This window comes from Numenius arquata, chromosome 21 (genome assembly GCF_964106895.1).
Source record: "Numenius arquata chromosome 21, bNumArq3.hap1.1, whole genome shotgun sequence".
Classification (NCBI taxonomy): Eukaryota; Metazoa; Chordata; class Aves; order Charadriiformes; family Scolopacidae; genus Numenius; species Numenius arquata.
This window is the reverse complement of record NC_133596.1, coordinates 4,393,882-4,406,938: the sequence shown is the minus strand read 5'-3', so window position 1 is coordinate 4,406,938 and position 13,057 is coordinate 4,393,882. Positions and strand designations below refer to the sequence as shown.

General features: G+C 59.7%; 1 protein-coding gene across 1 annotated transcript; it reads left to right on the top strand.

The window, feature by feature from the left end:
• The first annotated feature begins 340 nt into the window (after positions 1-340).
• On the top strand, positions 341-12,793 carry LIN28A (lin-28 homolog A). The gene is made up of 4 exons (XM_074162087.1): positions 341-371; positions 1,221-1,399; positions 11,294-11,478; positions 12,580-12,793. Exons 1-4 carry the CDS (start codon positions 341-343, stop codon positions 12,791-12,793), a joined length of 609 nt encoding a protein of 202 aa, XP_074018188.1.
• Positions 12,794-13,057: the final 264 nt, after the last annotated feature.

Here is a 13,057-nt window from a genome sequence, read left to right as displayed (position 1 = left end):
GGGAAGGGGGGGGGGGGGGGCGGGGGCCGCTATTGTCTGCGAGAATTTGGGAGCCTTTGAAAAAACCCTCCCGCTCCCTCCCACCCCTATTGTTGGAGTGAAGATGGAGTCAAACCTCTCCCGGCTCCCTCCCGGCGGGGTCTAAGCTGGGGTTTTTTGTTGAGGGTTTCTTTTTTTTGTTGTTTTTTTTTTTTTTTTCCTTTTTTCCTTTTTTTTTTTCTTTTTTTTTTTTTTTTTCTTTTTTTTTTTTTGGCTTGGCTGATACCCTCAAAGCTGGCCGAGGAGGAGGAGGGAGGAGGCGGTAACAGCCACAACTCGGAATTTGCAAGCGAGTGTCGGGATGGGGTCTGTTTCCAACCAGCAGTTTGCAGGTTAAGTTATATTATTGTCGCAGCCCGCCTCGGCTCCGCGATTATTAATAACGGCGGCAGAGCCCGGCCGGGGGGGGGCACAGGGACACCCCCCCCCCCCCTCATCCCGACCCCGGCCCACCCAGCCCCGCTGCGCCCCAGCAGCGAGGCCAGGCCCGGCGTGGGCTCGCTCCCCCGCTGAAGCTCTGGGGGAGTTCGAGGAGGGGGCAATTTTATTTTTTTTTTCCACCCCCCCCCCCCTCCTCCCCAGCCCAAGGATGAGCCCAGAAGTTTGGGGCCAGTGTTTGCTGCTGGGGTTGTTTGGGAGCGGGGGGGGGGTCCCGGTGCAGCGGGAGCTCCCCGTGCAGCCGGGGGATGCTGATGGCAGGGGAGAGAATTTCTCCAGCGTGGCTTGCTGGGGGCAGGGGAATTTCGAGTTGGTATTTTGAGGGATTTTTTTCCCTTTTTCTTATGTTTTGTATTTTTTTCATTTTTAGCTTTTTGGGGTTTTGGTGGGTGTTTTTTTTTTAAATTATTATTTTTAACGTTTTTGAGGGGAGAATGGATTTAAGGCCCCCACCCCATGCACCCTTTGGGTCGTGCCGACAGGAGCTGCCTTCCTTTCCCCCCACTCTTGGGGGGTTCTCCACGCACACACGGAGGCAGAGCTGACTGCTCTGTTTGGGATTTTTTTTTTGGTTGAGTTCTTTGTTTTTTATTTATTTTACCTTTTCCAGCCTGGAGAGCCCGAGCAGGATTTGAGGCTCCTGCTGTGGGTTGCCTGGCTGGGTGTGGGGTGGCTGGGCCAGGGAGGGGACCCCGCGGATCCCCCAGCCCCTCGGCTCAGTGGCTCGGTGGGTCTCTCCCCAGGTGCGAAGCCAGGCGAGGAGCCGGCTGGAGACTCGCCCAAGGCCGAGAACGAGCCCCAACCGCTGCACGGCTCCGGCATCTGTAAGTGGTTCAATGTCCGCATGGGCTTCGGCTTCCTCTCCATGACCGCCAAGGGCGGCGCGACGCTGGACTCGCCCGTCGATGTCTTCGTGCACCAGGTACGTGGCCGGGATCCCTCCTGCTGCCCTGGGGAGGGAAGGGGGTGCAGCTCCTAGCACCCCCTTGGGAGGATGCGAGGTGGGATGGGAACCCCCATGCTGCCTCTACGCGAGGCTGTTGTTCCCTCCATCCCAGCCCGGAATCCCGGCGATGCCGAGGTCCCCCGGGTTCGTTTCCCCGGAGCGAAGCGGGTGGCGAAGGGCAGGCAGAGGCGCTTGCCCTACCGTAGCCCGGGGCTCCTCTCCGGGGACCGGTGCTGTAAGCTGATCCCAGAGCGATTTCATTTTCCTATTGTGGTTCCCTGGGGAGTCCCTTGGGGCCGGACCCAGGGGAGCAGGTGCCCGCAGGGCTAAGCGGGACGTGCCAGAGCGGGGAGGCTTCTCACCCCATGGAGGAACCTGGGTGGCAGGGTCCTGGGAGCCTTGAGCCAGGCAAGGATGCGGCATTGGGTTTTCCCCAACCGGTGGCTCATCCTTTGGAGGGGGTGTCTCTGCCCAGACCCCTTGTTTTGGCTGTGGCTGGCACAAAAGCGTGCAGGGTCGTGTACGTGCCCCTATGGATCCTGTACGATAGTGACAGTCTCGTGTCCGGATTTGACCCACACGCACCTTGCTAAGCAGGGAGTCCCACGCGTGTGTCGGTGATCCTGCACTGAGGGCAGTTGTGGATTTGAGGCTGCAGCTTCTTGAACTCCTCCGGCTGGTGGGGGAGGATCTGCCAGGGGACCCCATTTAGGAGCTGGGGGAATGGGTGTAGAGATAGTGGCCAAACCGGGGCCAGTGCTGGGAGGGAGATGTGGGGCTCAGCGCCAGCTTGCGCGGAAAGGGGTCTGTGTGATGAGCGTGGGCTGTGGAAAGCAGTGGCCCTCGGGGACAGGGAGCACAACTGAAGGGGGCTTCGGCATCTCTGGAGCTAACACAAGTGTGTTTGTGGGTACAGCTGGGAGCAGCCGCACAGGATTTGGGCTGAGGCAGTGTGATGGTGCTGGCTCCGGGGAGCCCTTGGACCAACCGGCTTCAGTGGCTGCTGTTCTCCATGGGCCCAAATCCCCCAAATTAGGGTCTGTCCTGCGGTCTGCTGATGGGCTGGGGGTGCAGGACTGAGCCCCTGGGCTGCGCTTCTGGTTGCGGGGGCTCCCAGGGGGTCTCTCACGCCCTGCCCCTGCTGCTCCAGGCAGGGCTACAACAGTTTGGCAAGGGAATGACGACCAGGGAAGAAGAAAAATCCCTTCTCCTTCGGCTGCAGCGTGGTGAAAGCACCTTGGTAGGAGCCAGAAACACAGCTGGGTTTGGAGGCGAAGGCTCCAAATCAGCCGGGGAAAATCGAGACCCCGGTGCTCGGAGAGAGCAAATGGGTTTTTGCATCTCAATGTAGCACAGCGGGACCCAGCGCCCGTGGGGAGAAACCTCTCGCCCTCCCTCCCTTCTCCCCGGGGTTTATTGCCCCCAGACAGTCTGGTTTCCTGATTGCTCTTGCTCACATTCCTGCAGGAAAAGAGAATTAGTCGGGGTGTCTCTGCCGGGAGCATCCCACCGACCGGGGAGAGGTGCAGCCTCCTGCTGTCCCCCCGTTGCTGGGGCAGCCGTGGGGTACGCAGGGTTTGCTGCGTTGGGGAAATATAGTGGATGTTGGGTAAAAGCGGGTGATTTTGTGTAGAGGAGGGGCAACGTGTGTGTGCGGTTCCTTGCTGCAGCCAGCAGCTCCCAGCGCCGGGCTTTGCACTGCCGGGAGCGGGGTGGCTTTGGGCTGATGCCGAGTTTTTCTCCTCCATGTCGGGCTTCGCCTCCCGCCCCACTCGCTGGTGGCACAAAGTCACCGTCGCCTGCAGCAAAATAGCCAGGGCTGATGCTGTCCCATCACAGAGCATCCCAGCCCCTCCTCAGAGAGGGACGAAATTCATGCTCCCACTCTGGCCTCGCTGCTTTTGGGTGGTTTGAGGGGAAAAGGGCACTTCTGTCGATGCCCTCCCCATCCCGGCATCCAGGCGCTTCCCGAGAGCCAGCTCTGCCTCCGGTCCCCAGGGAGGGGGTCAGGTCTGGGAGGGCAAAAGCCAGCACCATTCTGGGGGGACAACACAGAGGGCTTGGGGTGCTGCATCCAGCACCCACCACCCACACCACACAGGGTGCCCCAAACCAGCCATTGGGGTTTAACACCCCAGAGCCCCCCCATAACCCGTTCCTTCCCCTCTTCATTTACATATGTGAATGATGACCCACAGGAAGTAATTGTGGGAGAAAGAAGGGAATTGGCCTCTTTAGATCTATTAAATCACTTTATTACAGGAACCAGGTCTGAATGGCCCTTCTCTGCAGGGAGCGCGTCTCCATCTCCCTCTCCCTTTATCTGATCACAAAGAGATTAAAATCTCGGCAGGACAGGAGACTAACAGGGCTCCTCGGGGCTGCCTTTCCCTCGCATTGTGAGCTAAAAATGAGGCGTTTGGGTTCAAATGCCTCCCCTGGACACTGGAGATGGATTCATTTGAGGGCTGTGAGGAGACAGGGGGGATGAAGTACGGAAGAGCGTTTTCCCGGGGAGGCGAAGGGCTGAGCAGCACCCATGAAAGGGTGGGGGGTCTTGATGTGGCAGAAATCAGGCTGGCGCTGGGGAAGACCCCAAAACTGCGGTGGTCCCCTGGGGATGTGGCTCCCGGGCTTGCACCATGGCTCTGGGCATCACTTACAGGGGTGTGGGGCTGCCGGGGAAGGCAACCTGGGAGAAGGGAGAGGAGAAAATCTGGACACCTCATCACGCCAAGGCTCAGTGCGGCTGGCCTGGAGTAAGAGAAGTGATTGCAACCCAGCAGGGCTGGGGTTTGCAGCCCATCCCTAAAACTGGTTCCAGTCTCCCTGGCTGAGAGGGGAAGGGGCTGCCTGGCCCTTGGGAACCGCTGCTCGGCACCGCTTGGCTCCGTCTCCAAGCCAACAGGTCTAAACCCTTGAGAAAGACAATGTGAGTTGGGGTTTGTTGATTCCTTCTCGTGATTTTTGGGGAGGAGAACTTCTGGGCACAGCTGGGACTCTGCAGCAGTCGGTGGCATCTTGGTGAAATGGTCCCGTGTGTCCTTACGGGGGTGTAAGGCTGTGCCCATAGTTAGACCCGCCGGTGCTGGGATGTTCCACTCCTGCCCTGCCCGAGTGTCCCTTGGGTCAGTCCCCCCAGGGTCCCCTGGGTGCTGCCGTTCCTGGGAGCCTCGCGGAGGTCGGGGTTGGTGGAGGGACTCCATCCCTGCTCGGCCGGGCAGGGGATGGGGTGGAGGGGGATGACGGCTGCCATTTGGCTGTGGGTTTTGGCTGACTCAACCTGGGCTGTCACCCCACCTGTGCTCGTGCCGTCCCCCTGCACGGAGCCAGGCAAGACACGAGCATGACGTGAGGTCTTAAAAAAAAACAAAAAAAACCCCAAAAAACCCCAAAACCAGAACCGAGCATGTGTGTGGAGGCAGCTCCATCCCTGAACGCGCAGGAGAGCAAAGGCAGGGATACAAGGGAAGATTTTTCTATCGGGGAGCAGAATCCAGCCTGCCCCCCCGTCCCCAGGCTGGGGTGCAGAGCAGGATGTGGCCGGGGGGCTTTGGTTTGTGCAGAGCTGGGGTGGCAGCGAGGGGAAGGGGGAACCCGCTCAGAGCAGCGGTTTGTTAGTCGGCGCGTTGAACCCATGATGCTAATAGAGACACGGGACACATTTAAAATCTCACTTTTTCCTGCTTTCTCACGTGCATCGCTCCCGCGTTTGCTCTCTGGGACCAGGGTCAGCCCACAGCGCTGGGTGGGCACCCAGGGGTGCCGGCATGGGTAGCCGTAGGACCTGGGAGAACCAGGATTACGCTTGTCCATGGGAAAGGGACACCCTGGGTTAGAAACATAAATCAGCATCTCTGCTTTTGGGGGGAGAGAGGTAGGAGCAATTTCTTTGTTGGTTTATTTTATTGTGTGTGTGGTTTGTTTTTTTTTTTTTTTTAATAACCGCTGGAATAAATTTGTATCGCGCCGCTTGTGCTCCATGTCCTGATGGGAAATAGTGAAAGAGAGCGGCTTTATTCCACCCCTGGAACTCCCTCAAGACGCACACACACAAAAAAAAAAAGCCTCCTGTCTCTGTCTAAAGATTAACTGATGGCTGCAGGCACATCCCTTCCCCCAGCTCCCCCCGCTCAGCCCCAGGGCGAGGGGCAGGGAGAGAAAACACCCTTAAATGGTCTCCCAGATAAAATGGCCCAAATGAATGGGATTGCTCCCGTTGGAGCTGGGGAGGGCTGGGATGGAGCCGCGGGTTTGGCAAGCCCCTTTCCCTGCCGCCCCCAGTTCCCGTGTTTTCTTTTCCCCGTCTACTTGGTTTTAAGAATAAGTGGGATGAAGCTGAAATCGCCGACGGAAGGTGCACTGCTGCTCCCGGCCGTGCCCGTGCTTTAGTAGGGGAGTATAAAATTAATATGCAGCAGCTAATCCTAATTAGCTGCCCCCTGGGATGCGCAGGAGGGTTTGGCACACTCAGGGTGGGGAAAAAAAATACAACTGAGGGAGCTGAAGGTGTGGATGTAGGGCTGGTAGCTGAGGGATTAAACTCCTTGGTGGATAGTTTGGTTTTGTTTTTTTTTTTTCCCCCCAGAATTAGTAAGTAGTGTTTCATTTTGCTGGCTTATGGTGGAGAATTTTGAGCAAGCGTAGTTACTTTGGCAGGAGAATGGCTTTATTTTGGTTTTACTGAAATTGGGGGGAAAAAAAAAAATAAAATCCTTGGGGATATTGCTGCAGACGACAGTGGGGAGACACTGGAAAACACTGGTGACGTTCCGTTAAACCCCCTGTGCTCTCCCCCATGGGCTCTCTCGCAGCAGCACCCTCTTTATCTCTGGTGCCCCGGTGCAGAGGGAGGACCCTCTTTCCTGAGCAGCATCCGACGGCCGCCGGCACGGGGCTGAGCCGCAGGAGGGGACCACGGGGCGATTCCTGCTCCGAGCCGAACGCGCGTGAGCCCGAAAATAGCAGCAGCGCGGTCCCCGGCGCTTGAACTGCCGGCACCGGGAAAAGATTTACTGTGTGATTTGGAGAGAGGGAAGGGCTTTCCTTGGGGATGGTTCCAGGCAGAAGCTCTGAAGGGAAAGGGATGTTTCCCTGCTGCCTCGTGGCTGGCGGCGGGGAGCTGAGCTGGCCCTGCTGGGGCCACTTGGGTCACTGCTCCGTGCTGGCAGAGTCTGACCCTGCCGAAATCTGCTTTGGGGGCTGTTTGCGAGAGGAGACCTGAAATGCTGGAACAGGGCTCGGAGCTGGGCTGAGGCTGCCGCATCCCAGTGGGATCGCGATGGCATCGCCCGGTGGCAATTGGAGCCATGCCCCCCAAAAAACTGGGCAAGCATCACCCCCCCTGCACACCAGTTTATTCCCAGTGCCGGAGCTGAGGAAGGGGCTGCTCTGCACTGGTTGTGCCAAGCCTGAACCCCACGGGGCCGGGGGTGGCTGAGGGCTGGGGCTGCTCCCCCTGGGGATGTGCATCCCCCCTGGGATGGGTCCTTGGGGGTTGTGGTGGGGTAAAGGTGGCCGGGACACCCAGGGCTCTGCGGGCTGCCCTGTACCCCGGCCAGGATGGCTGATGGATGGGGCTGGCTGGCACAGAACAAGGGATTTGGGGGGCCAGGGATGCTGCGGCTCCAGGGGACAGAGGGGTGCAGAGGTGAATGGGGCAGCACGATGATCGGGGTGCCCTGGGCACCGAGGTGGGTGCAGGCTGAGCAGAGGGGACCGCAGCTGGGGTACCTCCAGCCTGTGGGCGAAGGTGGGGTACGGTGATGGGGGCACAGACCCCCTGGGGGCTCAGCAATTCCTGTGCCCGATGCCAGGACCTGCTGGGGGGCTTTGCCTCCACAGAGTGGGGGAAACTGAGGCACGGGCACTGGCCGTGAGGTTGGGCTGCCCAAAATGCCCTGGGCATGGTCCTGCCATACCCTGGCACAGCTTGGCACTGCCACTCGTCCTCCTGCAGCTGCTCTTAGCTCAGCATCCCAACCCGGCTTGTTTTCCGAGAGATTTAAGTTTAAACGGCTGCAACGCTCCCGCGCTGGGAAGAGGCGAGGTGCAGCGGCCGCTCTGCCCCAGGCCCCTCCGGACACAAAGATGGTTTGATTGAGTGGCCGGGGCTGACTGGGAATAAACGTCCCCTTGTGTCGCGCCAGGGAGGCCACAGGGACAATGGTGACCCTGGGGCTGGCCAAGCCCCTCTGGAGCCTGGTGGGGTGGGGGTGAACCAGAACCTGGCAGTTTGGGGAGAAGTGGCCGGATTTGGGGTGCTCCACAGTGACACCCCTCAGGGAAGGGGAAGAGGTGATCTGTGATGAGGGATTTGCTGGGTGGGAGGAAGAGGAGGGATGAAGGCACCCACATGCAGAAGGGGAAGGGGTGAGGGTGGGGGACACCCAGTGCTGAGGGAAGGTGGGCAACGCTTGGCCACTGCTGTGCTGCGTCTTTGTCTGCTGTAAATAACTGTGGAGCTGCTGGGGTGCGGGATGGGTGGAAAAGTGGAGGTTTTCCCGGCGGGGTTTTGCCTGACGAGGGTTTTGCCTGGTGAGGGGGTGCCTGGGGGGGGCACAGAGAGCTCAGGAGAAGTGGTGCTGGCTCTGCTTCTGTTCCTTGTCCCACTGGTTAACTCTGGAGCCTAATGATGACAAGCGAAACCCTTGTGCTAGGATGTGCTTTAAAACAGTTTTATTATGAGGCTGGCAATGCTTTGTGATCCCAAGCCCAGAGGGAGCCCGGGGTCACCCTACACTCCCCTGTACCAAAACAATCCCCCCCCCCCCCAAGATCGACCCCTCATGGGACCCAGACCCCAAACGGGCGAGACCCGGCTCTCCCGCAGCAGGCAAGCTGGGTGCAGGGCTGATGCGCGGAGGGGCTGCGGGGGGTCAGAGGGGCCGCGGCCATGCTGGCCACCCTTCCTCCCCCCACCGTGGCCTGGAACTCCTGGAATTTGGGCAGCAGGAGCGCGGCCGCCGCCGGCCCTTTGTTCTCGCTGGCCGGTGGCTCCCGGCCCTGGCCCTCCCCTGCGCTCCCCCTCATCCCCAGCATCCCTGGCTCGCTCCAATCCCCCCCTTCCTCTCTTTATTTTTTGGGGAGGGGGGATGTGTGTGTGTGTGGAGGCCTGGGAAGGCTCCGGCTTTGTGTGTGGTGTGGGACAGGGGCTCTGGGCCCCTTCCTTTCAGATGCAGGAGGTATGCAGCTAATTCAATGGGCTGCAGTTTGATTACCTATCTGATAACAGAGGAATGCCAGCAATGTGTGTGTTTTGGGAAGGGGGCAGGGGGGATGCGCAGGGACCACCAGCTACTCTGCAGCTCACATCAAAAGGCTGCGGTGGGGGGGGAGAGCTGGGGGCTCCCCGGCCGCTGCGCCCCCCCCCCTTCCTTCCCCAGGGAGAGGGCGTTTCCTTTGGCCTTTTGGTGGAGGGGGCTGGGGGGGGGGGGGGGGGTTGGTTGTCATCCTCGCCCGCTCCTGGAAAATAAATCGCTTCCCTCCATCATGTTACGGCAGCTTCTGCCTCAGCTCTCCTCTTCCTCAAAATGGGGGTAACGGATGGCTCACAGGGGGAAGGAGCTGGACCCCCGGTGATGTATTTTAGCAGTTGGGCTGCCCATGGGTTAGGGTGCCCAGGGTGTGGGCTGAGCTGGGGGGGGGGGCCCAGCCTGTGCACTGGGGTCTCCCCTGCCACGGCTCGGCTTTGTCCTGAAGCTTGGAGCCTGGGAGTTTTCATCTCCACAGTGTAAACACAGCTGGGCCGGCTGGGGCTGTAAATACCCCGAGAAGGATCTCTGGCTCTCGTCCCCCAGCCTCCGGAGCTGCCTCCTGTGCCGTGGAGTGATGCTCGGCTCCTCCTTGCCCTCAGCATGCTGTGGCCGCTGCCAGAGCGGGGCAAAAAATGCCAGTGGGTTGGCATGTTGGGGATGGGGCAGGGTTAGTGGCTGACTCTTGAGGTGCCAAGGCTGAGCCAGGAACCTCCTGTATTGTGCTGGCAGCTGCTTTGGACACAGAGCTCCTGCTCGGGTGATGCTCAGCATCCTCCTGGTGATGCTCAGCACCGGGGGAAAGCTGAGTTGGGTTTGGGGAGCAGTGTCTGGCCGTCGCGCTGAGCATGGCAGGGTGTTTGCCAGTGGTAGGTGGTGATGGAACTGCCCAGAGCAGCCCTGGATGGGTAGAGGTTGCTGTGAGACCCTGTCGTGCCCTTGTTGTCACTGGGGACCTCGTAGCTCACGGTTTGGCTCTCCCTTTTGAGAGCAAGAGCAGCTCAGAGAGCAAAGGTTTTTGAGGATCCCATCTGGCCCATCCTGGACCCCATCCCAGCAGGCAAGTGGGGCGCGTGGATGTGGGTGACTTGGCCCAACCCGCAGGGTCTGTCCCACCCGGAGTTGGGCCCCCAGACACAGAACGGGGAGGAAAGCAGCAGAAAAAGGGGCCTTAGGGGTTGTTCCTCAAGCTCTGCTGCATTCCCACTTCCCTCGTGTGCCCACGGGCACATACGCGTCGTGCAAGACCCTGATGAAAAAAATTCACTCCTAAAACCCAACAACTCCATTTCCTCCCTCTCCGCTTTTATGCGGGGTCCTGGCGAAATTTTTGGGTGGAAGAGGGGAACAGGCCGTGCCTGTCCATCCTCAGGCAGCGTGCACGGGGAGGCTCGGTGCGGGAAGAATGGGTGGCCACGGCCCACGTGACGGGAACTCGCCCGGGCCATGAATGGGGGAGATGCTCCATTCATAAATGCAGGGTCCCGCTGCAGCCGCGCAGGCGTTGGCGCCGGCTCGCTCTGCCGGGAATCCCCAGCCTGTTGGGGCTGCTCCTCCCTCTGCCAGCAAATCCGCCTTAACTCTTTGCTCGTGCTCGTTTGGGCTCCGCTAACGAAGTTGAGCCAAAGCCCTGCTCGAATCGCTGCCCGGGATGCAGCGGTCCCCTGGCAGAGCAGGCGGCGATGCTCAGGGCAGCGCTTGCTGGCACAGGAGGGCAAGAGATGTCGGCTCCATCGCCTGTCCCAGCTCCTTAGCGGTTTGTTCTGCTAAAACGGACAGATCTCACAAAAGTGGAGTAGATTTTTCTATCATCTCACAACCCTCTTCCCCAGCCTGGGTCTTTCTGAACTCCTGAGTTTGATTGCACGGTGGTGACCCATGTGGCAATACTGGGAGGGACGGGAGATGCTCCCAGCTGTGATTGATCCAGGGCCAAATGGCTGCTTAATTAATTAGTGGAGGCAATTAGAGGGCTTGAACCGAGGTGAGCTGCAGTGAGGGGGTTGGCCAGGACCCCGTGGGCTGGTAGTGCCAGTTCCCAGCCTCCTGATTGCTGTGTGTGCAGGGGGTTCGGCCCACGTCCCATGGGTCCTGCCCCTCCACAGGGAATCGAGTGGGATTGCACATGTCTGTGTGAAGATTTGAGATCCTTTTATCTTTTAAAAATGATGTTATTGGATACCTCCATGAGCATCCCCAGCCCAGGGGGCCGGGGGGTGCAGGAGCAGCTCTTGCTCCCCAGCCCAGAGTGTCAGTGGGAGAAAGGGGCTGTTTTGCAGCGCCGAGAGACAGCATTTTGCAGCAAATACTGTTAAAATTTGGGTCAGGGCTGGCTCTGCTGGCCCTTGCTTGCCAAATCAGCGAGCCCTACTTGACCGGGTGTCTCAGCTCACTGAAGGCTCTGCATTATCAAACGGGGCTCCAAAGATTTTAGGGAGATGAAGGTGCCTGTCTGAGCTCTGTATCCGATACCTATCCCCTCACAAAGGGCAGGCAGAGGGGGACGTTGCCAGCTCTGGTGCCACAGGAGGTGTTTGCTGGGCTGGGGCTCGTTGTGTGCCCAGCGGTCACCCCGGCTCCATGCTGACCTCCATCCTTTCCCTGTGCCTCCTCCCAGAGCAAGCTCCACATGGAGGGTTTCCGCAGCCTGAAGGAGGGCGAAGCTGTCGAGTTCACCTTCAAGAAGTCATCCAAAGGTTTGGAGTCCATCCGGGTGACCGGCCCGGGGGGCGTCTTCTGCATCGGCAGCGAGAGGAGACCCAAAGGCAAGAGCCTCCAGAAACGCAGATCGAAAGGAGACCGGTAAGGACCGGACTGGGGACCGAGCTCTGTGGGCACCCGGGACCCTGCCCACGGCATGGGGATGAGCTCGGCTGCAGCGGGGTGGGCAGCGACCCTTCCTCTGGGAAAGTGGCTTTCCTTTGGCAGTTAATGAGTGGCAGATGCCGCTTGGTAGGGAAAGGGCAGCAAAGCAGCAGCGAAAGGGCAGAGGTCAGGGACACCCCAGGCGGCCGCTCTCCTCCTCTGGGGGAGCCGCACTGGGCAGGGGTAATTTTCTCGAAGAGAAACCCTTCCTTGTGGGAAGGAAATGGCCGGACGTCCTGGCAGTGTCTCCCACGGTGAGGCTGGGAGCCCCAGGGCGAGTTTCTGGCCAGCTCTTCATCCCCCCCTCTCCTCTCCCATCCTCTCCATCCCGGCTGCCGGGGGATGCCTCATCCCAGCTTTCCCAGCAGATGCTCCTCTCCCCGCCTGCTGTTGAAAACGGGTTTTAAAATTAGTTGGAAAGGAATTGGTAAAGGAAAGAGCAAAGGGTTGTGGCCATCTTAGACAGATGCAGGATTTAAAATGGACACGAGGCAGCTCCCTCTGCCCACACCGCTCTGGTGCGAAGGTGGCACCTAAGGGTTACAGCCCTGAGAGAAACCACATTTGGGGTTGTCCCCACGGTCCCTGCAACCGTTCTCCCGGCTGGGGCTGTCAGTCGTCCGATGGCCTGTTCCTGCTCTGCCGCAGGCTCTTGGTCCATAGCGTGTAACCCTGGGCACAGGGACTGTAAGCACGGGAACCGGAACCGTGATGGAGCCAGAATGGCGGAAGCCCCCTGACATCCCCGATTTTTGTCCCTTGGTTTGGGTGCGGGGGTTTGCTGCCATCTCCTGGGTACCAGCAGCTCCAAACTGGCCGTGCTGGAGCTGGGGCTCCGAGGCGACCAAAACCAGGGCCACCATCCACTCCCAAAGAGCCAACCCCACATCCCTGCAGTGGCCGGGCCATTTTAAGCCCAGCTCTGGCTGCAAAACCAGATGGATCCCAGGTTTTTAGCCCCTTCAGCATCCCACCTTATTTTGTTTCTTCTCCTCGAATCTCTTTCCTTGCCCCCCCTTCCCTCCCCCCCCCCGGCAGATGCTACAACTGCGGCGGGCTGGACCACCATGCCAAAGAGTGCAAGCTCCCGCCGCAGCCCAAGAAATGCCACTTCTGCCAGAGCATCAGCCACATGGTCGCCAACTGCCCCGCGAAAGCACAGCAGTCCCCCAGCTCCCAGGGAAAACCTGCCTACTTCCGAGAGGAGGAGGACATGCACAGCTCGGCCCTCCTCCCCGAAACCCGGGAATGATGGCGGGTGGCGGGGGGCGGGGGGGTCTTCCACCGGGATGAAAAGGCTTTGGCAAGGCAACGGGCAGCCGCGGGGGCTCGAAGGAGGGAGGGCAGGGTGAAGGACTGGGGAGGGAAGACGGCAGCGCTAACGGCAGGGACCTGGCGTCCCTGCACAGACCTTTTTCCCCCTTTTCCCAGCCTGAGGAAAGCCTTGTTTTAAATGGGATGGCTCGCTCCAAAAATAGGGAGAGGCAGCACCTGACATACCTCTTCCAGCTAAAAA

What these genes read in the sequence shown, in the direction of transcription:
- LIN28A (XM_074162087.1), top strand. Translation starts at nt 341, where the DNA reads ATGGGGTCTGTTTCCAACCAGCAGTTTGCAG. An exon ending in TTCCAACCAGCAGTTTGCAG is followed by an intron (nt 372 to 1,220) that starts GTTAAGTTATAT and finishes GTCTCTCCCCAG; the next exon opens with GTGCGAAGCCAGGCGAGGAG. An exon ending in TCGATGTCTTCGTGCACCAG is followed by an intron (nt 1,400 to 11,293) that starts GTACGTGGCCGG and finishes GCCTCCTCCCAG; the next exon opens with AGCAAGCTCCACATGGAGGG.